The sequence below is a fragment of the Oncorhynchus nerka genome, unplaced genomic scaffold, assembly GCF_034236695.1.
Source record: "Oncorhynchus nerka isolate Pitt River unplaced genomic scaffold, Oner_Uvic_2.0 unplaced_scaffold_761, whole genome shotgun sequence".
Classification (NCBI taxonomy): Eukaryota; Metazoa; Chordata; class Actinopteri; order Salmoniformes; family Salmonidae; genus Oncorhynchus; species Oncorhynchus nerka.
This window is the reverse complement of record NW_027040453.1, coordinates 1-26,107: the sequence shown is the minus strand read 5'-3', so window position 1 is coordinate 26,107 and position 26,107 is coordinate 1. Positions and strand designations below refer to the sequence as shown.

Below are 26,107 nucleotides of genomic sequence, written 5' to 3'. Positions count from 1 at the left end.
TAAGGATCTTGAATACAAGACATGCGTCGGTGTATTGCACAAGATTTTCCCAACTCAAGAGCTCATGCTTTCTAAGGATGTGACAATGATGATGGCTATTGGGCTTCCTATCAAGCACTTTGAGAGCCTGTTTGTAGACAGACTGAATAGGTTTTAATGTTGTACAGCAAGCTTGGGCCCAACTAGTCAAGCAATATGTTAAGTGGGGGAGTATCATAGAATTGAAGTACAGTTTTGCTACCTCTGTAGTCAAACAATTTCGTATAAATCGGAAATTAGCTAGGTTGAATTTGGTTATTTGAATTACCTTTTTCACATGCTTTTTAAAAGAGAGGAGTTAGGAGTGTTTATCAGCCCATGTGGACACCTCCTAGTGGTGGGGTTGTTAGGGGTGTTTATCAGACCATGTGGACACCTCCTAGTGATGGGGTTGTTAGGAGTGTTTATCAGACCATGTGGACACCTCCTAGTGGTCTGGTTGTTAGGAGTGTTTATCAGACCATGTGGACACCTCCTAGTGGTCTGGTTGTTAGGAGTGTTTATCAGACCATGTGGACACCTCCTAGTGGTGGGGTTGTTAGGAGTGTTTATCAGACCATGTGGACACCTCCTAGTGGTGGGGTTGTTAGGGGTGTTTATCAGACCATGTGGACACCTCCTAGTGCTGGGGTTGTTAGGAGTGTTTATCAGAACACGTGGACACCTCCCTAGTGGTGGGGTTGTTAGGAGTGTTTATCAGACCATGTGGACACCTCCTAGTGGTGGGGTTGTTAGGAGTGTTTATCAGACCATGTGGACACCTCCTAGTGGTCAGGTTGTTAGGAGTGTTTATCAGACCATGTGGACATCTCCTAGTGGTGGGGTTGTTAGGAGAGTTTATCAGACCATGTGGACATCTCCTAGTGGTCTGGTTGTTAGGAGTGTTTATCAGACCATGTGGATACCTCCTAGTGGTGGGGTTGTTAGGAGTGTTTATCAGAGCATGTGGACACCTCCTAGTGGTCTGGTTGTTAGGAGTGTTTATCAGACCATGTAGACACCTCCTAGTGGTCTGGTTGTTAGGAGTGTTTATCAGACCATGTGGATACCTCCTAGTGGTGGGGTTGTTAGAAGTGTTTATCAGACCATGTGGACACCTCCTAGTGGTGGGTAGTTAGGAGTGTTTATCAGACCATGTGTTTATAGCCACTATGCTGCATCAGTTGATACAGGTGATAATGTAGATAGCTTATTGGTTATATGGTCCAATATGTTAATATGGACCATCCATACAGGTCGTATGGTCCACTATGTTAAACTCATTTAACATCTGATAATATGGACCATCTATACAGGTTGTATGGTCCACTATGTTAAACTCATTTAACATCTGATAATATGGACCATCCATACAGGTTGTTTGGTCCACTATGTTAAACTCATTTAGCATCTGATAATATACCATCCATACAGGTTGTATGGTCCAATATGTTGGTATCGTCAGACTGCTTGCGATCAGTAACCGAAAGGTCACTGGTTCGAATACCCGAGCCGTTAAGGTAAAAATCTGTCTGTGCCGTTAACCCATTTAATCCCACACTTTTCCCAGACATGAAAATATCCAAATCAAGTGTCATTAGTAACCCTTTGAAGTAATCAATCATCATTTTTTGACATTTTAAAGGAAAAGTAGCTGAAAAGTGTGTTTTATGGTCGGTCACAATTGTGACCGGTGGGATAATGTTACTGAATTAACATTTTTCTCCTGTGCAGTTATCAAAGTTCTTATGTATCCCAACCAAGTTATTAACACATTTAAATCTCTGTCACTAGCAGTCCCCAGCCAAGTTATTAACACATTTAAAACTCTGTCACTAGCAGTCCCCAGCCCAGTTATTAACACATTTAAAACTCTGTCACTAGCAGTCCCCAGCCCAGTTATTAACACATTAGGTCATCATCACTGATAACGTTGTTCCTGTCATGATCTGTTTGTGATAGGTTCAGCATAGACATTCAACAGCCTGGCTGGCAAATGGCCTGTCTCCCCCTCATAGTCCATACTGACCCATCGCCATCACAATCACGGAGGACAGCAGCTTTCTCATTTTGAGGGATAACTGCAATGTTGCCTTGTCTGGGCCGTCACCTAGATCCAACATATCCAGAACTTGACTCAAAGTCAAACTAAAAGAAAGAACAGAGTAGAAGAACAAGAGCTATGTGTATCAGTATGTGTAGAACTATGTATGTGTATCAGTATGTGTATCAGTATGTGTATAACTATGTGTATAACTATGTATGTGTATCAGTATGTGTAGAACTATGTATGTGTATCAGTATGTGTATAACTATGTATGTGTATCAGTATGTGTATCAGTATGTGTAGAACTATGTATGTGTATCAGTATGTGTAGAACTATGTATGTGTATCAGTATATGTAGAACTATGTATGTGTATCAGTATGTGTATCAGTATGTGTAGAACTATGTATGTGTATCAGTATGTGTAGAACTATGTATGTGTATCAGTATGTGTATAACTATGCATGTGTATCAGTATGTGTATCAGTATGTGTAGAACTATGTATGTGTATCAGTATGTGTAGAACTATGTATGTGTATCAGTATGTGTATCAGTATGTGTATCAGTATGTGTAGAACTATGTATGTGTATCAGTATGTGTATCAGTATGTGTAGAACTATGTATGTGTATCAGTATGTGTAGAACTATGCATGTGTATCAGTATGTGTAGAACTATGTATGTGTAGAACTATGTATGTGTATCAGTATGTGTATCAGTATGTGTAGAACTATGTATGTGTATCAGTATGTGTATCAGTATGTGTATCAGTATGTGTAGAACTATGTATGTGTATCAGTATGTGTATCAGTATGTGTATCAGTATGTGTAGAACTATGTATGTGTATCAGTATGTGTATCAGTATGTGTATCAGTTTGTGTAGAACTATGTATGTGTATCAGTATGTGTATCAGTATGTGTAGAACTATGTATGTGTATCAGTATGTGTAGAACTATGCATGTGTATCAGTATGTGTAGAACTATGTATGTGTAGAACTATGTATGTGTATCAGTATGTGTATCAGTATGTGTAGAACTATGTATGTGTATCAGTATGTGTATAACTATGTATGTGTATCAGTATGTGTAGAACTATGTATGTGTAGAACTATGTATGTGTATCAGTATGTGTAGAACTATGTATGTGTATCTTCTTCGTCTTCATCTTCTTCATCTTCCTCCCCATCTTCCTCCCCTTCCTCCTCCTCCCTGTTAGAGCAGTCTGATGTAATGAAACGTATAGATCTAGATATACAGTGAGGAGAACCAGTATTTGTAAGTCGCTCTGGATAAGAGCGTCTGCTAAATGACTTAAATGTAAATGTAAATGTAGATATACTGTGGGGAGAACAAGTATTAGATCTAGATATACAGTGGGGAGAACAAGTATTAGATCTAGATATACAGTGGGGAGAACAAGTATTAGATCTAGATATACAGTGGGGAGAACAAGTATTAGATCTAGATATACAGTGGGGAGAACAAGTATTAGATCTAGATATACAGTGGGGAGAACACGTAGCCAGATCTAGATATACAGTGGGAGATCTAGATATACAGTGGGGAGAACACGTATTAGATCTAGATATACAGTGGGGAGAACAAGTATTAGATCTAGATATACAGTGGGGAGAACAAGTATTTGATACACTGCCGATTTTGCAGGTTTTCCTACTTACAAAGCATGTAGAGGTCTGTAATTTTTATCATAGGTACACTTCAACTGTGAGAGACGGAATCTAAAACAAAAATCCAGAAAATCACATTGTAGGATTTTTAAGTAAATAATTAGCATTTTATTGCATGACATAAGTATTTGATACATCAGAAAAGCAGAACTTAATATTTGGTACAGAAACCTTTGTTTGCAATTACAGAGATCATACGTTTCCTGTTTCCTGTTAATGTACATCTGTAAGTGCCACTGCAGCCCTTATAGTTTCCATCCAGTAGAGGTGCAAATAGATGTTGTGCAGGGTATTCTGGGTAAATCAGAGTTTACCAATTGATCACTGAGATTTCTGCTCCACTAAGGTAACATCATGACCAACTTCCAAGTCTTTACTCTTTTAGAGAAACATCATGACCAACTTTAGTCTTTTACTGTTTCAGAGAAACATCATGACCAACTTTAGTGTTCTGTGTTTCAGAGAAACATCATGACCAACTTTAGTCTTTACTGTTTTAGAGAAACATCATGACCAACTTTAGTGTTCTGTGTTTCAGAGAAACATCATGACCAACTTTAGTGTTCTGTGTTTTAGAGAAACATCATGACCAACTTTAGTCTTTACTGTTTTAGAGAAACATCATGACCAACTTTAGTCTTTACTGTTTTAGAGAAACATCATGACCAACTTTAGTCTTTACTGTTTCAGAGAAACATCATGACCAACTTTAGACTTCATTGTTTCAGAGAAACATCATGACCAACTTTAGTGTTCTGTGTTTTAGAGAAACATCATGACCAACTTTAGTCTTTACTGCTTTAGAGAAACATCATGACCAACTTTAGTGTTCTGTGTTTCAGAGAAACATCAAGACACACTTCTGACCTTGAAGCAGTTCAGAACGGAATGCTTCCTTTCCTTCTTTCTCTCTTTCTACGTTTTCCAACAGCAGTAATGGTTCATGAATCACATGCCTCTATTCCACTAAGACCTAATTGAAACACAAAGCAGGAATCAGGGCTGTGTGTTTCATTCTTATTGAAGGTTGACTCTCTCACAGAAACACACACGTAAAAACGCTTGCAAGCACACACACACACACACACACACACACACACACACACACACACACACACACACACACACACACCTAGCTCAATCTAGCCATCTCTGGTCACTGTCAGTAGCTAGTTAATGAGAAGGGGACTAAAATCAATATACACCTTGGGAGGAATACCTGATTACCTAGCCCTCGTGTCTGTGTGTGTATGTATGTGTGTGTGTGTCTGTGTGTGTGTCTATGTGTGTGTGTGTGTGTGTGTGTGTGTGTGTGTCTGTGTGTGTGTGTGTGTATGTGTGTGTGTCTGTGTGTGTGTGTGTGTGTGTGTCTGTGTGTCCTTCATCTTCCTCAGTGGGGAAAGAGAGAAATAAAGAAGTACATTTAAAGACAAACGCCGTCCTGAATAATTACTGCTGACTAATCTCTTCCTCCCTCCTGCTCTCTCTGCTCTCCCTCCACAGCAACTCATTCTCTCAGAGTCTCTCTCTCTCTCCCTTTCTATTTCTCTCTCCCTCCTTCTCTCTCTATCTTGCTCTCCCTCCACAGCAACTCTTATCTCTCAGAGAGTCACTGATGTCACCCAGCCCATCAGGGCTCAAAGGCCCCCAATTACCAAATATAAAGCAACTTCCACACATCCCTTCTCTCTCTTCCCCTCTGTTCTGACTCTCTACCTTCCCTCTGTTCTGACTCTCTACATTTTCTCTCTCTCTTTCCCTCTGTTCTGACTCTCACCCCTCCCTCTGTTCGGACTCTCTACCCTCCCTCTCTCTCTCTTCCCCTCTGTTCTGACTCCCTACCCTCCCTCTCCCTCTCTTTCCCTCTGTTCTGACTCTCTACCCTCCCTCCCTCTCTCTCTTCCCCTCTGTTCTGACTCTCTCCCCTCCCTCTCTCTCTTCCCTCTGTTCTGACTCTCTCCCCTCCCTCTCTCTCTTCCCTCTGTTCTGACTCTCTCACCTCCCTCTCTCTCTGTCCCCCTCAGGGCTCCAGATCTGACTCTCTACCCTCCCAGTATAGTAGACACAGACTGGACAACAGGACAATGATCCTAAGCCCGGACTTGAACCCGATCAAACATCTCTGGAGAGACCTGAAAATAGCTGTGCAGCGACGCTCCCAATCCAACCTGACAGAGCTTGAGAGGATCTGCAGAGAAGAATGGGAGAAACTCCCAGGTGTTCCAAGCTTGTAGCGTCATACCCAAGAAGACTCAAGGTTATAATCGCTGCCAAAGGTGCTTCAACAAAGTACTGAGTAAATGGTCTGAATACTTATGTAAATGTGATATCTACGTTTTTTTTAAATAAAAATTTGCACACATAAAATAAACAGTTTTTGCTTTGTAATTCTGGGTTATTGTGTGAAAAACAATGTAATCCATTTTAGAATAAGGCAGTAACGTGACAAAATGTGGAACAAGTCAAGGGGTCTGAATACTTTCTGAATGTGCTGTATATCTGTATATTAGACTCTCTCTCTCTCTCTCTCTCTTGATGCAGTAATATTCCCTCTGTTCTGACACTCTACCCTCCCTCTCTCTCTCTGCAGTGATGTTGTTTTCATCACTTCTGGATTAACACTGCCATCAAGTGGTGCTTGTCCAAACTGCACCACTGTTGATGTTCCCACCACGGGACCACGGCCCTAACAAGTTAAGAGAGCAGAGAGAGAGAGCAGAGTGTGAGAGAGAGAGAGCAGAGTGAGGGAGCAGAGTGTTGGAGAGAAGGAGCGGAGTGTGGGAGAGAGAGCAGAGGAGAGAGAGAGAGCAGAGAGTGTGGGAGAGAGAGAGCAGAGAGTGTGGGAGAGAGTGTGGGAGGAGAGAGAGAGAGCAGAGAGTGTGGGAGCAGAGAGAGAGAGAGCAGAGAGTGTGGGAGAGAGAGAGAGCAGAGAGTGAGGGAGAGAGAGCAGAGAGTGAGAGAGAGAGAAGAAAGAAGAGAGCAGAGAGCAGGGAAAAGAGAGAGAGAACAGAGAGAGAGCAGATAAAAGAGAGAGCAGAGAGAGCTGAGAGAGCAGAAACCAGGCTGAGAGAGCAGAGAGCGAGAGCAGAGAGAAGAGAGCAGGCTGAGAGAGAGCAGAGAGCATTAGAGAGAGATCAAAGAGAGCAGAGAGAACAGAGAGTGAGGGAGCAGAGAGAGAGAGAACAAAGGGCAGAGAGAGAGCAGAATTCAGAGAGAGAGCATAGAGCAGAGGGAGTAGAGAACAGAGAGAGCATAGAGCAGAGAGAGCAGAGCAGAGACAGCAGAGAACAGAGAGAGAGCATAGAGAGAGCCGAGAGAGCAGAGAACAGAGAGAGAGAGAGAGCAGAGTACAGAGATACAGAGAGCAGAGGGAGAGAGATAGCAGAGAGAGAGAGCAGAGAGTAGGGTGAGAGTTCAGAGAGAGAGAGCAGAGAGAGAGAGAGCAGAGAGCAGGCTGAGAAAGCAAAGTGAGAGAGAGAGCAGATGGTGAGAGAGCAGAGAGCAAAGAGAGAGAGCAGAGAGAGAGCAGAGAGCAGAGATTTAGAGAGCAGAGAGAGAGAGCAGAGGGAGAGAGCAGATGGCAGATAGCAGAGATTTAGAGAGCAGAGAGGGCAGAGAAAGAGAGAGAGCAGAGAGAGCTGAGAAAAGAGAGAGCAGCAGAGCAGAGAGAGCAGAGAGAGAGAGAGAGAGAGAGCAGAGAGCAGAGGGAGTGAGAGAGCAGAGAACAGAGCAGAGAGAGCAGATGCAGAGAGAGAGCAGAGATATAGCAGACAGAGAGAGAGCAGAGAGTAGGGTGAGAGTGCAGAGAGAGAGAGCAGAGAGAGTAGTGAGTGAGAGAGGAGAGAACAGAGAGAGCAGGCTGAGAGTGCAGAGAGAGAGAGGGCAGAGCAGAGAGAGCAGAGGGAGAGAGAGCAGAGAGCAGGCTGAGAAAGCAAAGTGAGAGAGAGCAGATGGTGATAGAGCAGAGAGCAAAGAGAGAGAGCAGAGAGAGAGAGCAGAGAGCAGAGAGAAAGCAGAGAGAGTGAGAGAGCAGAGAACAGAGAGAAGAGAGCAGAGAACAGCAGAGAACAGAGAGATGAGAGAGCAGAGAGGGCAGAAAGAGTAAGAGCAGATAACGAGAGCAGAAAGAGATCAGAGAAAAGAGAGAGAAAGCAACAGAGCAGAGAGAGCAGAGAGAGAGAACAGAGAGCGAGCAAAGAGAGAGAGAGCAGAGGGAGCAGAGGGAGAGAGAGCAGAGAACAGAGGGAGAGAGAGAGCAGAGAGAGTGAGAGAGCAGAGAATAGATAGAAGAGAGAGCAGAGTGCAGAGAGAGGGAGCAGAGAGCAGGCTGAGAAAGAAAAGAGAGAGTGAGAGAGCAAAGAGTAAGAGAGCAGAGAGAGAGAGCAAAGAGAGAGCAGAGAAAAGAGAGAGCAGCAGAGCAGAGAGAGCAGAGGGAGAGAGAGAGCAGAGAACAGAGGGAGCAGAGAAAGGAGAGCAGAGAAAACTCTGTTGCTATAGAGACCCTGAATCACAACACTAAGTTGCTATAGTGACCCTGCATCACAACACTCTGTTGTACTAATTGTACAATTTGTTTAATTCTATTCCACATATTTAATTGTTTTGTATTTCATTTCATTTCATATTTGTTTCATGTTTCAACCAGTCGCAGGTTAACATCAACCTGACAGAGGAAACGTAAAATCAATAAACAAACTGTTTTCACAATTAACAGGCCTTTTCTTGTTTCAAGTATGTTTTATTATGAAAAGTACAATATATCCTTGTATACTTGTACAACTATGAAGCGTATGTCCATATATAATTGTATATAATTGTACAATTTGTTATTCAACATAAAATACATGTTATTGTAAGAGGTCCTGGGTCAAGGTCACAATTATAGGAAGACGCGCATGTGTGTGTGTCCAGTGTGTGTGCCCAGTGTGTGTGTGTGTCCTGTGTGTGTGTGTGTGTGTGTGTCCTGTGTGTGTGTGTGTGTGTTTGTCCAGTGTGTGTGTGTGTGTGTTTGTCCAGTCAGTGTGTGTGTGTCCTGTGTGTGTGTGTGTGTGTTTGTCCAGTGTGTGTGTATCCAGTGTGTGTGTGTGTGTGTGGGTCCAGTGTGTGTGTGTGTCCAGTGTGTGTGTGTGTGTTCAGTGTGTGTGTGTTTGTGTCCAGCGTGTGTGTGTGTGTTTTGTTTGTCCAGTGTGTGTGTGTGTTTGTCCAGTGTGTGTGTGTGTGTTTTGTCCAGTATGTGTGTGTGTGTGTTTGTGAGTCCAGTGTGTGTGTGTGTGTGTTCAGTGTGCAGTGTGTGTGTGTGTGTGTGTGTTCAGTGTGTGTGTGTCTGTGTCCAGCGTGTGTGTGTGTGTTCAGTGTGTGTGTCTGGTGTTCAACCTTCCCAAGTTCTCTCACGTCACCCCGCTCCTCCGCTCTCTCCACTGACTTCCAGTTGAAGCTCGCATCCGCTACAAGACCATGGTGCTTGCCTACGGAGCTGTGAGGGGAACGGCACCTCAGTACCACGAGGCTCTGATCAGGCCCTACACCCAAACAAGGGCACTGCGTTCATCCACCTCTGGCCTGCTCGCCTCCCTACCACTGAGGAAGTACAGTTCCCGCTCAGCCCAGTCAAAACTGTTCGCTGCTCTGGCCCCCCAATGGTGGAACAAACTCCCTCACGACGCCAGGACAGCGGAGTCAATCACCACCTTCCGGAGACACCTGAAACCCCACCTCTTTAAGGAATACCTAGGATAGGATAAAGTAATCCTTCCCCCCCCCAAGTACAAGTAGAATGTACATGTAGAAGGACAATTAACCTTTAATTGTGATTGATATGTGAAAATTAACAGAATATCCAGTTAGTTAACCACAACACCCCTGTGGTGAAACAATTATTGCTGTGGAAGGTAATGAGCAACATATTGTGTCCAGTGTGTGTGTGTGTGTGTCCTGTTGGTGTCCTACGTGTGTCCAGTGTGTGTGTGTGTGTGTGTGTGTCCTGTTGGTGTCCTATGTATGTCCAGTGTGTGTGTGTGTGTGTGCGTGTCCTGTTGGTGTCCTGTGTATGTCCTGTGTGTGTGTGTGTGTGTGTCCTGTTGGTGTCCTATGTGTGTCCAGTGTGTGTGTCCTGTTGGTGTCCTATGTGTGAAAGGACACAATGGCCAAACACAATGGACAGATACAGGACACACACTGGACACAGTATAATTCTGTCCAAGTGGTGGTAAGAATGTCAGCCTGACAAAGAGATCATCATGACTTCACAAACACACTGTTAATTTAACACCAGTAGTGTAGAAGGACAATGGCAGATGCATTTGGTTTATTCTCTCAAACAACATATAGATTCATCTTCCGTCTCCTAGAATTGTGTGGTCATATTGTTATACTAATGTGAAAATCAATGAATTTATTCAATATGTTTTTCCAATATAATATTATATACATATTATAATACATATTTTTCTCTAACTGAATATTTCTTCCTGATGATTAGTTCTTAAATGTCATTTTATTTACTCACAGAACAGCTCTGGAGGCTTTGACCACTGGCAGCAGCCTCAGAAGACCTTCCTCTGATCTGGAGTATTTCTTCAGGTCAAACACATCCAGCTCCTTTTCTGAAGTCAGCAACACAAAGACCAGAGCTGACCACTGTGCAGGTGACAGTTCTTCTTCTGAGAGACTTCCTGATCTCAGGAAGCTTTGGATCTCCTCCACTAGAGAATGGTCATTCAGTTCATTCAGACAGTGGAACAGATTGATGCTCCTCTCTGGAGAGGGATTCTCCCTGATCTTCTCCTTGATGTACTTGACTGTTTCTTCATGGCTCTGTGAGCTGCTTCTTGTCTTTGTCAGTAGACCTCGTAAGTGCTTCTGATTGGACTCCAGTGAGAGGCCCAGAAGGAAGCGGAGGAAAAGGTCCAGGTTTCCCGTCTCACTTTGTAAGGCTTTATCCACAGCACTCTTGTAGAAAGTAACTTCAGGCTCGTCGTTTGTTCTCAGTTTGTCCATTAGATTCTCATTGTTGTTGATGAATGAGAGAAACACATATACAGCAGCCAGAAACTCCTGAATGCTCAGATGAACAAAGCAGTACACCTTGTCCTGGTACAGCCCACATTCCTCTTTAAAGAGCTGTGTGCACAATCCTGAGTACACTGAGGCTTCATTGACATCAATGCCAGCCTCTTTCAGGTCTTCTTCATAGAAAATCAGATTGCCATTCACAAGCTGTTGAAAAGCCAGTTTTCCCAGTGACAGAATGCTCTCTTTATTCCAGTGTGGACCTGTCTCTTCTTTCCTAAGATACTTTTCATTCTTCTGTTTGGTATGAAACACCACAAGGTGTGTGTACATCTCAGTCAGAGTCTTGGGCATCTCTTCTCTCTTATGTTTCAGCATGTGTTCAAGGACTGTTGCAGAAATCCAACAGAAGACTGGAATGTGGCACATGATGTGGAGGCTCCTTGATGTCTTTATGTGTGAGATGATTCTGCTGGCCAGGTCCTCATCCCTGAATCTCTTCCTGAAGTACTCCTCCTTCTGTGGGTCATTGAACCCTCGTACCTCTGTCACCTGGTCAACACACCCTGAAGGGATCTTATTGGCTGCTGCAGGTCGGGTAGTTATCCAGAGGAGAGCAGAGGGAAGCAGATTTCCCTTGATGAGATTTGTCAGCAGAACATCCACTGAGGTTGACTCTGTGACGTCCCAACAGATCTTGTTCTTCTGGAAGTCTAGGGGCAGTCGGCACTCATCCAGACCATCAAAGATGAACAGAACTTTGTACTTGTTGTAGATGGAGATTCCTGATTGTTTGGTTTCCATTGAGAAGTGATTGAGAAGTTCAATGAAAGTGTGTTTGTCCTCTTTCATCAAATTCAGCTCCCGGAAAGGGAATGAAAATGAAAATACAAATTGGACATCCTGATTTGAAACTTCTTCTTTAGATTAGATTTGAGTTCACGTTGGCAAATCACAGCAAGCTCATCTGAATCTAGAAATAACACAGAGGATATTAATATTACGTCTGTTTTAATGTCTACAGTATTGTAGGACTGTTATAAAGTTTTACATTATAATAATGTATTCTCTAAACTGACTATAAATGTGTAAATGTTTTCATAATGCATTACAGACTGGTGTGACTGATTATATTATTATTGGTATTATTGATGGTATTATTAATGTTCTCTCTCTAAATGAATCACCACAACACATCCCTGCTGCTACTTGATGAGGCCACTAGGTGTTGTGTTAAGGCTGCTACAATATCATGGAGTTACACAGCTACTTTAGCTGTACTTTAGCTACAGCTTTTAAATGTTATAAAACAGCATTCAACATGAGGCAGACAGATCTTACATTTCTCCAGTGTGTCAGCAAGCTCCTTCTGGTTCATTTTCCTCAGGATGTGCAGTGTGATCTTCAGAGCCCCCTCTCTGGCAATGCTCTCCTGCTTCTCATCTTCAGAATCCACCACTTCCTTATCCTGCTTCTGACTCTCAAAGCCTTCTGGGAGTTCTGGACTAAGAATCCTCTTGAACATCTTCAGCTCGTTCTTCACAAATGTCATAATTTTCTGTTCAAGCAACTGAAATAAATAAAGTAAATAAGTTAAGCAAGAGAAGAAATGCTTTCTCATCAACACATTAATGAATGATTGACAGATCAACTTTACTTGAGGTAAACAAAAACAAATGTACATAACAGGACCACATACACTGAATATGGAGGCCAGGTCTGTTTGATGACTCTGGGAAGACTGACCACTGAGAATCTCTGACTCTGATCTCTCCTGTTGGTTTCTGTGGACAAAACATGAGATTACATCTCCTCATCCAGTGAGTAAAACACACACACACACACACACACGGAGGGAATGTTGTGTTTGTTTAATATTGTTTTAGGACTATGAAAATGGGCAAAATGATTAGCATATGGATTATGAAAACAACAACAATAAATGGGAAAATGGGAGAGGAGAAATGACTAGAGACAGAGTGGTTTAACTCACTGACCAGGACCCATGAGTTCTTCTTACCTTTGTTCAGTAGAAAAGTCTCCCTCTCTAAAGTATAGAGGTTTATCCATAGACCAGCCACTCTTCATGGACACACAGCTGGGAACAGGGGAGGCTGGTCTCTCCTGCTTGATTGGACTTCAACACAACAGAGACAAACATTACATCTCTCATCTACTCTGAGCTCAGATGGGGAAACATAAGAAGAGTTTCATTCCAAAACACTATATATCACTTTTCAGAAATGTTAGTAAATTAGCTTTTATTGTTCAAAGCATTTCTGAAAGAGATTGGTGTGTTTTTTCACTATCTAATCATGGGGTTGTTCACTATCTAATCATGGGGTTGTTCACTATCTAATCATGGGGTTGTTCACTATCTAATCATGGGGTTGTTCACTATCTAATCATGGGGTTGTTCACTATCTAATCATGGGGTTGTTCACTATCTAATCATGGGGTTGTTCACTATCTAATCATGGGGTTGTTCACTATCTAATCATGGGATTGTTCAATATCTAATCATGGGATTGTTCAATATCTAATCATGGGGTTGTTCACTATCTAATCATGGGGTTGTTCACTATCTAATCATGGGGTTGTTCACTATCTAATCATGGGGTTGTTCACTATCTAATCATGGGGTTGTTCACTATCTAATCATGGGGTTGTTCTCTATCTAATCATGGGGTTGTTCACTATCTAATCATGGGGTTGTTCACTATCTAATCATGGGGTTGTTCACTATCTAATCATGGGGTTGTTCACTATCTAATCATGGGGTTGTTCACTATCTAATCATGGGGTTGTTCACTATCTAATCATGGGGTTGTTCACTATCTAATCATTGGGGTTGTTCACTATCTAATCATGGGGTTGTTCACTATCTAATCATGGGGTTGTTCACTATCTAATCATGGGGTTGTCCACTATCTAATCATGGGATTGTTCACTATCTAATCATGGGGTTGTTCACTATCTAATCATGGGGTTGTTCACTATCTAATCATGGGGTTGTTCACTAGCTAATCATGGGGTTGTTCACTATCTAATCATGGGGTTGTCCACTATCTAATCATGGGGTTGTTCACTATCTAATCATGGGGTTGTCCACTATCTAATCATGGGGTTGTCCACTATCTAATCATGGGGTTGTTCACTATCTAATCATGGGGTTGTTCACTATCTAATCATGGGGTTGTTCACTATCTAATCATGGGGTTGTTCACTATCTAATCATGGGGTTGTTCACTATCTAATCATGGGATTGTTCACTATCTAATCATGGGGTTGTCCCCTATCTAATCATGGGGTTGTTCACTATCTAATCATGGGGTTGTTCACTATCTAATCATGGGGTTGTTCAATGACAGATATGTATTTGTTTAAAATCACTTGATGTCTTCATTTCAGAGAGACAAATAATCATGTTTTTTTTCCGCAAAATGCTATATATTTGCCTCACTCTCAAATGTTACCGACCGGAATAATGAGGCTATAAGGATTACCAGTACTGAGTCAATGTGCAGGGTACCAGGTAGTTGAGGTAATAATGAGACTATAAGAACCAGTACTGAGTCAATGTGCAGGGTACCAGGTAGTTGAGGTAATAATGAGACTATAAGGAGTACCAGTACTGAGTCAATGTGCAGGGTACCAGGTAGTTGAGGTAATAATGAGACTATAAGGAGTATCAGTACTGAGTCAATGTGCAGGGCACCAGGTAGTTGAGGTAATAATGAGGCTATAAGGAGTACCAGTACTGAGTCAATGTGCAGGGTACCAGGTAGTTGAGGTAATAATGAGACTATAAGGACTACCAGTACTGAGTCAATGTGCAGGGTACCAGGTAGTTGAGGTAATAATGAGGCTATAAGGAGAACCAGTACTGAGTCAATGTTGTGTTTGTTTAATATTGTTTGATTAGCCCATGGATTATGAAAACAACAACAATAAATGGGAAAATGGGAGGAGAAATGACTAGAGACAGTGTTGTTTAACTCACTGACCAGGACCCATGAGTTCTTCTTACCTTTGTTCAGTAGAAAAGTCTCCCTCTCTAAACACCTCAGGTAGTTCCATAGACCGGTTACTCTTCATGGACACACAGCTGGGAACAGGGGAGGCTGGTCTCTCCTGCTTGATTGGGCTTCAACACAACAGAGACAAACATTATATCTCTCATCTACTCTGAGCTCAGATGGGGAAACATAAGAAGAGTTTCACAAATAGAACTGACTTCTAGACGCTCGTTGCAGCGCGCGAGCAGTGTGTCATTTTTAATGACGAGATTAATTTATCGACGCGAGCGTTGTAGTCAGTCTGTCAGCCCCGCTAAAAAGCTGGTGTAGTTACTCTGCCTTCTCCGGGGGGATGTTGAGGTAAATTTACTAACCGGGAGGGTTGAATGATGTAATTTATTGGAGGTCTGGAAGACGCACTCTCGAGGTTGTTTACTCACAATATCAGATATTAAGATGATTTTTATAATGAATGTATACTGAGGTTCAGGTTCTGACTAGTGATTATTTACCCGGGGTTCAATACCTGCTATTGAGGCGCCCTGAAAATAATATTCAAAAGTTCGGTCCTTGGACACAGACGGGTTAAACACTAAAGTTACCATCCATCTAGTGAAGAGAGGAGAACCAGACAGAGGTAGCCAGCATCCGTCAACGAGAGAGGGAGAAGCCTCACCGGGATTTAACAGGTGGAAGAAACAACCGGGGAGCTCCATCGGTCCACAAGAAATGCAGACAGCCGGTGATGATGTAGTGGTAGCTATGGTAACTAGGATGCTGCTGGTAGAGTAGCTAGCTAGCTTACCGAGCTGTACCGACTAGCTAGGATAACTAGGATGCTGCTGGTAAGAGTAGCTAGCTAGCTTACCAAGCTGTACCGACTAGCTAGGATAACTAGGATGCTGCTGGTAGAGTAGCTAGCTAGCTTACCGAGCTGTACCGACTAGCTAGCAGGTCGTTCATCTGTCTCTCGTCTCGATGATGAATCCGGTGAACCACAAAATGAAACAAGGATAGAGAGTGAAAAGGATCTGGCTACACTCACACTGTCCCTGACCGTAAAGAAAAATGCAAATTGAACAATAAACTTCGGTGTTTCAACACTGTAACAAACTCCGTCGTTATTCCCCAAGATCACCTCAGTCCACTCTGCGCGTAACCGGACAATATCCTTGGCCTCACACCGAACGTGGACGCGGACAGTTCTGTACGGGGACGCGGACAGTTCTGTACGGGGACGCGGACAGTTCTGTACGGGGACGAGGACAGTTCTGTATGGGGACGCGGACAGTTCTGTACGGGGCGGGGACGCGGACAGTTCTGTACGGGGACGAGGACAGTTCTGTATGGGGACGCGGACAGTTCTGTACGGGGACACGGACAGTTCCAGGACGCGGACATGAGCAGTGCAACACAATCAACTAAACCCAGTCTTTACAGTGGGTTACATTAGTAATATTCATTTTTTATTATTATGTTAAACAAACATTCTAAGTTTTTTTATAACAATATCTTGAGCTCAGGGACCATATCCACAAAGCGTCCTTTTGGCAGACTAACTCAGGTTTTTTCCATATACACAAAGCGTCTCAGAGTACAACATTGGTCGTATAAGTGCTGAGAATAAAGACATTTTACACTTATGGGTATAAATTAAAGCTATGCATGAAGTCTCTAGTCCCACCTAGTCCGCAGATATTTAGGACACCTCGTGAGCTGTCCTGAGTAGTTAAGAGTTAACAGCAGGTGTCCTGAGTAGTTAAGAGTTAACAGCAGGTGTCCCAAGTAGTTAAGAGTTAACAGCAGGTGTCCTAAGTAGTTAAGAGTTAACAGCAGGTGTCCTAAGTAGTTAAGAGTTAACAGCAGCTGTCCTAAGTAGTTAATAGTTAACAGCAGCTGTCCTAAGTAGTTAAGAGTTAACAGCAGGTGTCTTGATAATACTATAGAATAATGCAGTGAGTCAGTGGTTCCTGAGCCACATGTAATTGCTTTGTAGTAGTTAAAAATCATGTTTTATATTTCTATATGATCAATCCATTAATAATATAGACCAACATGCAACAGTATGTCTTGTGCTTTTGGCAATGATTTATGTATAATAATTATGTATAACAAGTGATACCATGTATGTCTGTGGCGGCAGGTAGCCTTGTGGTTAGAGTGTAGAGGTGGCAGGTCGCCTTGTGGTTAGAGTGTAGAGGTGGCAGGTAGCCTCGTGGTTAGAGTGTAGAGGTGGCAGGTAGCCTCGTGGTTAGAGTGTAGAGGTGGCAGGTCGCCTCGTGGTTAGAGTGTAGAGGTGGCAGGTAGCCTCGTGGTTAGAGTGTAGAGGTGGCAGGTAGCCTCGTGGTTAGAGTGTAGAGGTGGCAGGTAGCCTCGTGGTTAGAGTGTAGAGGTGGCAGGTAGCCTCGTGGTTAGAGTGTAGAGGTGGCAGGTAGCCTCTTGGTTAGCGTGTAGAGGTGGCAGGTAGCCTCGTGGTTAGAGTGTAGAGGTGGCAGGTAGCCTCGTGGTTAGAGTGTAGAGGTGGCAGGTAGCCTCGTGGTTAGAGTGTTGGGCCAGTAACCGAAAGGTTGCTAGATCAAATCCCTGAGCTGACAAGGTAAAAATCTGCCCCTGAACAAGGCAGTTAACCACTGTTCCTAGGCAGCCATTGTAAATAACATCTGCTAACCATGTGTATGTAACCAATAACATCTGCTAACCATGTGTATGTGACCAATAACATCTGCTAACCATGTGTATGTAACCAATAACATCTGCTAACCATGTGTATGTAACCAATAACATCTGCTAACCCTGTGTATGTAACCAATAACATCTGCTAACCATGTGTATGTGACCAATAACATCTGCTAACCCTGTGTATGTGACCAATTTGATTTATATCTGGGACTAAGTTTGTTTATGTGTTGGCTTTATGTTCTGTGTGGGTGACCAGTGAGCTAAGATAAGGCATGGCTTTACCTAGCATAGACTTACACATGACCTGGAGCCAGTGGGTTTGGCAGTGAATATGTAGCGAGGGCCAGCCAACAACAGCATACAGGTCACAGTGGTGGGTAGTGTATGGGGCTTTGGTGACAAAACGGATGGCACTGTGATAGACTGCATCCGATTTGCTGAGTAGAGTGTTGGAGGCTATTTTGTAAATGACAGTCGGTAGGCTAGTCAGATTTACGAGGGTATGTTTGGCAGCATGAGTGAAGGAGGCTTTGTTGCGAAATAGGAAGCTGATTCTAGATTTAATTTTGGATTGGAGATGCTTAATGTGAGTCTGGAAGGAGAGTTTACAGTCTAACCAGACACCCAGGTATTTGTAGTAGTCCACGTATTGTAAGTCAGAACCGTCCAGAGTAGTGATGCTAGTCGGGTGGGCGGGTGCAGGAAGCAATCAGTTGAAGAGCTTTCAGTTTTACTTGGGTTTGAGTTAACAGAATCAAATCAAATCAAATTTTATTTGTCACATACACATGGTTAGCAGATGTTAATGCGAGTGTAGCGAAATGCTTGTGCTTCTAGTTCCGACAATGCAGTGATAACCAACAAGTAATCTAACTAACAATTCTAAAACTACTGTCTTATACACAGTGTAAGGGGATAAAGAATATGTACATAAGGATATATGAGTGAGTGATGGTACAGAGCAGCATACAGTAGATGGTATCGAGTACAGTATATACATATGAGATGAGTATGTAGACAAAGTAAACAAAGTGGCATAGTTAAAGTGGCTAGTGATACATGTATTACATAAGGATGCAGTCGATGATGTAGAGTACAGTCTATACGTATGCATATGAGATGAATAATGTAGGGTAAGTAACATTATATAAGGTAGCATTGTTTAAAGTGGCTAGTGATATATTTACATCATTTCCCATCAATTCCCATTATTAAAGTGGCTGGAGTTGGGTCAGTGTCAATGACAGTGTGTTGGCAGCAGCCACTCAATGGTGGCTGTTTAACAGTCTGATAGCCTTGAGATAGAAGCTGTTTTTCAGTCTCTCAGTCCCAGCTTTGATGCACCTGTACTGACCTCGCCTTCTGGATGATAGCGGGGTGAACAGGCAGTGGTTCGGGTGGTTGATGTCCTTGATGATCTTTATGGCCTTCCTGTAACATCGGGTGGTGTAGGTGTCCTGGAGGGCAGGTAGTTTGCCCCGGTGATGCGTTGTGCAGACCTCACTACCCTCTGGAGAGCCTTACGGTTGAGGGCGGAGCAGTTGCCGTACCAGGCGGTGATACAGCCCGCCAGGATGCTCTCGATTGTGCATCTGTAGAAGTTTGTGAGTGCTTTTGGTGACAAGCCGAATTTCTTCAGCCTCCTGAGGTTGAAGAGGCGCTGCTGCGTCTTCTTCACGACGCTGTCAGTGTGAGTGGACCAATTCAGTTTGTCTGTGATGTGTATGCCGAGGAACTTAAACATGCTACCCTCTCCACTACTGTTCCATCGATGTGGATAGGGGGTGTTCCCTCTGCTGTTTCCTGAAGTCCACAATCATCTCCTTAGTTTTGTTGACGTTGAGTGTGAGGTTATTTTCCTGACACCACACTCCGAGGGCCCTCACCTCCTCCCTGTAGGCCGTCTCGTCGTTGTTGGTAATCAAGCCTACCACTGTTGTGTCGTCCGCAAACTTGATGATTGAGTTGGAGGCGTGCGTGGCCACGCAGTCGTGGGTGAACAGGGAGTACAGGAGAGGGCTCAGAACGCACCCTTGTGGGGCCCCGTGTTGAGGATCAGCGGGGAGGAGATGTTGTTGCCTACCCTCACCACCTGGGGGCGGCCCGTCAGGAAGTCCAGTACCCAGTTGCACAGGGCGGGGTCGAGACCCAGGGTCTCGAGCTTGATGACGAGCTTGGAGGGTACTATGGTGTTGAATGCCGAGCTGTAGTCGATGAACAGCATTCTCACATAGGTATTCCTCTTGTCCAGGTGGGTTAGGGCAGTGTGCAGTGTGGTTGAGATTGCATCGTCTGTGGACCTATTTGGGCGGTAAGCAAATTGGAGTGGGTCTAGGGTGTCAGGTAGGGTGGAGGTGATATGGTCCTTGACTAGTCTCTCAAAGCACTTCATGATGACGGAAGTGAGTGCTACGGGCGGTAGTCGTTTAGCTCAGTTACCTTAGCTTTCTTGGGAACAGGAACAATGGTGGCCCTCTTGAAGCATGTGGGAACAGCAGACTGGTATAGGGATTGATTGAATATGTCCGTAAACACACCGGCCAGCTGGTCTGCGCATGCTCTGAGGGCGCGGCTGGGGATGCCGTCTGGGCCTGCAGCCTTGCGAGGGTTAACACGTTTAAATGTCTTACTCACCTCGGCTGCAGTGAAGGAGAGACCGCATGTTTTCGTTGCAGGCCGTGTCAGTGGCACTGTATTGTCCTCAAAGCGGGCAAAAAGTTATTTAGTCTGCCTGGGAGCAAGACATCCTGGTCCGTGACTGGGCTGGGTTTCTTCTTGTAGTCCGTGATTGACTGTAGACCCTGCCACATGCCTCTGTGTCTGGAGCCATTGAATTGAGATTCCACTTTGTCTCTGTACTGACGCTTAGCTTGTTTAATAGCCTTGCGGAGGGAATAGCTGCATTGTTTATATTCGGACATGTTACCAGACACCTTGCCCTGATTAAAAGCAGTGGTTCGCGCTTTCAGTTTCACGCGAATGCTGCCATCAATCCACGGTTTCTGGTTTGGGAATGTTTTTATCGTTGCTATGGGAACGACATCTTCGACGCACGTTCTAATGAACTCGCACACCGAATCAGCGTATTCGTCAATATTTTCATCTGACGCAATACGAAACATGTCCCAGTCCACGTGATGGAAGCAGTCTTGGGTGTGGAGTCAGCTTGGTCTGACCAGCGTTGGACAGACCTCAGCGTGGGAGCCTCTTGTTTAAGTTTCTGCCTGTAGGCAGGGATCAACAAAATGGAGTCGTGGTCAGCTTTTCCGAAGGGGGCGGGGCAGGGCCTTATATGCGTCGCGGAAGTTAGAGTAACAATGATCCAAGGTTTTACCACCCCTGGTTGCGCAATCGATATGCTGATAAAATTTAGGGAGTCTTGTTTTCAGATTAGCTTTGTTAAAATCCCCAGCTACAATGAATGCAGCCTCCGGATAAATGGTTTCCAGTTTGCAAAGAGAGTTAAATAAAGTTCGTTCAGAGCCATCGATGTGTCTGCTTGGGGGATATATACGGCTGTGATTATAATCGAAGAGAATTCTCTTGGAAGATAATGCGGTCTACATTTGATTGTGAGGAATTCTAAATCAGGTGAACAGAAGGATTTGAGTTCCTGTATGTTTCCTTCATCACACCATGTCTCGTTAGTCATGAGGCATACGCCCCGCCGCTCTTCTTACCAGAAAGATGTTTGTTTCTGTCGGCGCGATGCGTGGAGAAACCCGTTGGCTGCACCGCATCGGATAGCGTCTTCCCAGTAAGCCATGTTTCCGTGAAGCAGAGAACATTGCAGTCTCTGATGTCCTCTGGAATGCTACCCTTGCTCGGATTTCATCAACCTTGTTGTCAAGAGACTGGACATTGGCAAGAAGAATGCTGGGGAGTGGTGCGCGATGTGCCCTTGTCCGGAGTCTGACCAGAAGACCGCTACGTTTCCCTCTTTTTCGGAGTCGTTTTCTTGGGTCGCTGCATGCGATCCATTCCGTTGTCCTGTTTGTAAGGCAGAACACAGGATCCGCATCGCGGAAAAACATATTCTTGGTCGTACTGATGGTGAGTTGACGCTGATCTTATATTCAGTAGTTCTTCTCGACTGTATGTAATGAAACCTAAGATGACCTGGGGTACTAATGTAAGAAATAACACGTAAAAAAAACAAAAACTGCATAGTTTCCTAGGAACGCGAAAGCGGGCGGCCATCTCTGTCGGCGCCGGAAGTTACAGAATACAACCTTTTAAAAGTTAGATTTTTAAAACCTTGTCTGTTTTGTGCTCTGGGATTTGTAGAACCTGTGTTTAACATTTTGAACACAAACACGCTATCCATACCATGAGTATTTACTCTGTGATTAGATACCTGGTATATACCAGGAGTATTTACTCTGTGGTTAGATACCTGGTATATACTATAGATACCTGGTATATACCAGGAGTATTTACTCTGTGTTTAGATACCTGGTATATACCAGGAGTATTTACTCTGTGTTTAGATACCTGGTATATACCAGGAGTATTTACTCTGTGGTTAGATACCTGGTATATACCAGGAGTATTTACTCTGTGTTTAGATACCTGGTATATACCAGGAGTATTTACTCTGTGATTAGATACCTGGTATATACCAAGAGTATTTACTCTGTGATGTTGGCAGTATCATAGAGTGGAGTCTTCATGGACAGACTGCTGTCTCTCTGTGAATACATACCTGGTATATACTATAGATACCTGGTATGTACCATGAGTACTACTTACCCTGTAAATGCAGAAAAGTCTCCATCTTCGCAATCATAGAAATGGTCCATAGACCCGTCACTCTTCATGGACAGAGAGCTGGGTGAGTCTGGTCTCTCCTGATGGATTGGGCTTCAACACAACAGAAACAGACCTTCAGTCTCTAGTCTAATGTAGACTAAAGATGATGATGTCATGTCACTGATACCAGGTCAGAGACAACATATATAGTTAATAAAACATGCCAAGAGATTTATGTCTGTCCCCACAGTGTCCCCACATTGTCCCCACAGTGTCCCCACAGTGTCCCCACAGTGTCCCCACATTCTCCCCACAGTGTCCCCACAGTGTCCCCACAGTGTCCCCACAATGTCCCCACAGTGACCTCACAGTGTCCCCACAGTGTCCCCACAGTGTCCCCACAGTGTCCCCACATTCTCCCCACAGTGTCCCCACAGTGACCCCACATTCTCCCCACAGTGTCCCCAAGTGTCCCCAAGTTTCCCCACAGTGTCCCCACAGTGACCCACAGTGTCCCCACAGTGTCCCCACATTGTCCCCAGTGTCCCCACAGTGTCCCCAAGTGTCCACACAGTGTCCCCACAGTGTCCCCAAGTGTCCACACAGTGTCCCCACATTGCCCCCCACAGTGCCCTCACATTGCCCCCACAATGACCCCACAGCGCCCTCAAGTGTCCCCACAGTGACCCCACAGCACCCCCACAGTGACCCCACAGCGTCCCCACATTGTCCCCACAGTGCCCCCACAGTGACCCCACATTGTCCCCACAATGACCCCACAGCGCCCCCAAGTGTCCCCACAATGACCCCACAGTGCATTGTTGAACATCCTAAAGGTTTCAGATCAGTGGTTTCCAGCCAACACTATATATCCATTTTCAGAAAAGTTGGTAAATGAGCTTTTATTGTTTAAAGAAATGATGAATAAAATTGGTGTTTTTTTTCCACTATCTAATCACGGCATGGGGTTGTTCACTATGTAATCATGGGGTTGTTCACTATGTAATCATGGGGTTGTTCAATGACAGACATGCATTTGTTTAAAATCTATCACTTGATGGTTTCCTTTCAAAGAGACAAATAATCATGTTTTATTTCCTGAATGCTATATCTGCCTCATTCTCAGAGAAATCAGTAGTACTGCTAGGTTTTACACAGTAATAATATATATCTGTCTCATTCTCAGAGAAATCAGTAGTACTGCTAGGTTTAATACAGTAATAATATATATCTGCCTCACTCTCAGAGTAATCAGTAGTTCTGCTAGGTTTTACACAGTAATAATATATATCTGCCTCACTCTCAGAGAAATCAGTAGTACTGCTAGGTTTTATACAGTAATAATATATATCTGCCTCACTCTCAGTGAAATCAGTAGTACTGCTAGGTTTTACACAGTAATAATATATATCTGCCTCACTCTCAGAGAAATCAGTAGTACTGCTAGGTTTTATACAGTAATAATATATATCTGCCTCACTCTCAGAGAAATCAGTAGTACTGCTAGGTTTTACACAGTAATAATATATATCTGCCTCACTCTCAGAGAAATCAGTAGTACTGCTAGGTTTTACACAGTAATAATATATATCTGCCTCAATCTCAGAGAAATCAGTAGTACTGCTAGGTTTTACACAGTAATAATATATATCTGCCCCACTCTCAGAGAAATCAGTAGTTCTGCCAGGTTTTACAGAGTTTCATAAAGAACTGTACAAATGATACATTTGACATCAATATACAACATTTTTTTTAAACCATTATTAAATACAGTAATATAAGATCTGTATTTAAACATTTAGTTTTGAAATCAGCATATGTTTTTATCCAGGGCCTGGGGTAGGGGTACCAGGAACATAATGAGAATATAAGGAGTACCAGTACTGAGTCAATGTGCAGGGTACCAGGTAGTTGAGGTAATAATGAGACTATAAGGAGTACCAGTACTGAGTCAATGTGCAGGGTACCAGGTAGTTGAGGTAATAATGAGACTATAAGGGAGTACCAGTACTGAGTCAATGTGCAGGGTACCAGGTAGTTGAGGTAATAATGAGGCTATAAGGAGTACCAGTACTGAGTCAATGTGCAGGGTACCAGGTAGTTGAGGTAATAATGAGACTATAAGGAGTACCAGTACTGAGTCAATGTGCAGGGTACCAGGTAGTTGAGGTAATAATGAGACTATAAGGAGAACCAGTACTGAGTCAATGTGCAGGGTACCAGGTAGTTGAGGTAATAAAGAGGCTATAAGGAGTACCAGTACTGAGTCAATGAGCAGGGTACCAGGTAGTTGAGGTAGTTGAGGTAATATGTACATGTAGGTCGGGGTAAAAGTGAGTAGGCAATCAGGATAGAGATTACATCTCCTCATCCAGGGGAGTACACACACACAAACACACACACACACACACAGGGTTGAATGTTGTGTTTGTTTAATATTGTTTTAGGACTATGAAAATGGACAAAGGATGAGCCTATGGATTATGAAAACAACAACAATAAATGGGAAAATGGGAGGAGAAATGACTAGAGACAGTGTTGTTTAACTCACTGACCAGGACCCATGAGTTCTTCTTACCTTTGTTCAGTAGAAAAGTCTCCCTCTCTAAAGTTTATAAGTCTAAACTAAATGAAAAATTCTGCTTTGAACGTTGATTAACTTGTAACCAGAGTATTTCTGTATTTTCAATTTGGCGCTCTGCAATTTGGCACTAGCCTCCCACCTCCCATAAGAAGTTAAAGAGCTTGGTGGGTTTTTTCATTCTCTAATCAAGGCATGGGATTGTTCAATGACAAACATGCATTTCTTTAAAATCACTTGATGGTTTCATTTCAGAGGGACAAATAATAATGTTTTCCCACAAAATGCTATTCATCTGCCTCACTCTCAAATGTGACCAACCGGCTGAATGTTGTCTTATGTGGCAAAACTTGAAATTGTGTTTTTTAATTGGATAAAAGTACAGACTCAGTGTTAGAAAACTAAATATCATACACTACAGTTGAGGAACAATGGGAAAGTAATTATGTTTTGAAAGATGATAAACTTTGAGAAAATGTCCTTTGAATGTTTTGGTACCTACTGGAGAGCTCTTCTCTGTCTACAGGGCTGCTACTTTGGCAGATAATGTCACCCATCTAAATAAATAATTTTTAATACATTTAACTCTTTAACTCTATTTAACTGTATGGTGTTTATGGTTTATGTCAGTTTCAATGTTTGTTACACTATAAATGGTTATTTAATGGTTGTAAGTGGTCAAATGAACCAGAACATTTTGTATTTTACAATTCTACTAATTATTCTAATTCTTCTACTAATTCTACTACTTTAGTAAGGAATTACACATTTTCAGTAGTATTGCAGTTTCTAAAAAGTTCAGCATAATTCCACAAATGACATTAGTTGTCTAATTCCAGTAGATGGCAGCATAGAACACAAATCACACGATAGTTTTCTCCCTGGATACACCACCATTTGGCTCTATATTTTCAATAAATATTTAGCAATTAAAAGTTATTAATTCACATACAGATATTGGTGAGGCAGCTGAGAAATAAAGTGTATTTTTCGAATTCCTTAGATCAGTCTCTAACCTGCCCTACCTATCCCATTCCAGTTGCTAGACTTTCACATAGAGGTTTCAGGTCACCCAGTTCAAACCACATTTGAAAAATAAAACACGTGGCTTGTTGATCAAGTGTTCAGCCTTGCAATAATAAATATAATAAAATAACAAAACAAAAACAGCAAAATGCTGAGACAGGTTTTGATTAACAAAATAATCAGTGCTATTTAGTACTATAATGGTATTTACTAACATAATATTATTACTAAAACAGTTTCTAAAATAATTAGGGTTAAGGTTAATGCTAAAATAGGTAATACGTAGGG

At 43.0% G+C, this 26,107-nt stretch overlaps 1 protein-coding gene across 1 annotated transcript in view; it reads right to left on the bottom strand.

Annotated features, from left to right (window-relative positions):
- LOC135571113 (NLR family CARD domain-containing protein 3-like) overlaps positions 1-22,397 on the bottom strand; it is a 40,054-nt gene extending 17,657 nt beyond the window's left edge. Inside the window, exons 1-3 of the mRNA XM_065016918.1 lie at positions 22,213-22,397; positions 14,793-14,909; positions 12,783-12,899 (exon numbers count right to left, since the gene is read on the bottom strand). Of these exons, the coding sequence (XP_064872990.1) occupies positions 12,783-12,899; positions 14,793-14,909; positions 22,213-22,280 (302 nt within the window). The 5' untranslated portion in view covers positions 22,281-22,397. The remainder of the gene's footprint in view (positions 1-12,782; positions 12,900-14,792; positions 14,910-22,212) is intronic.
- Positions 22,398-26,107: the final 3,710 nt, after the last annotated feature.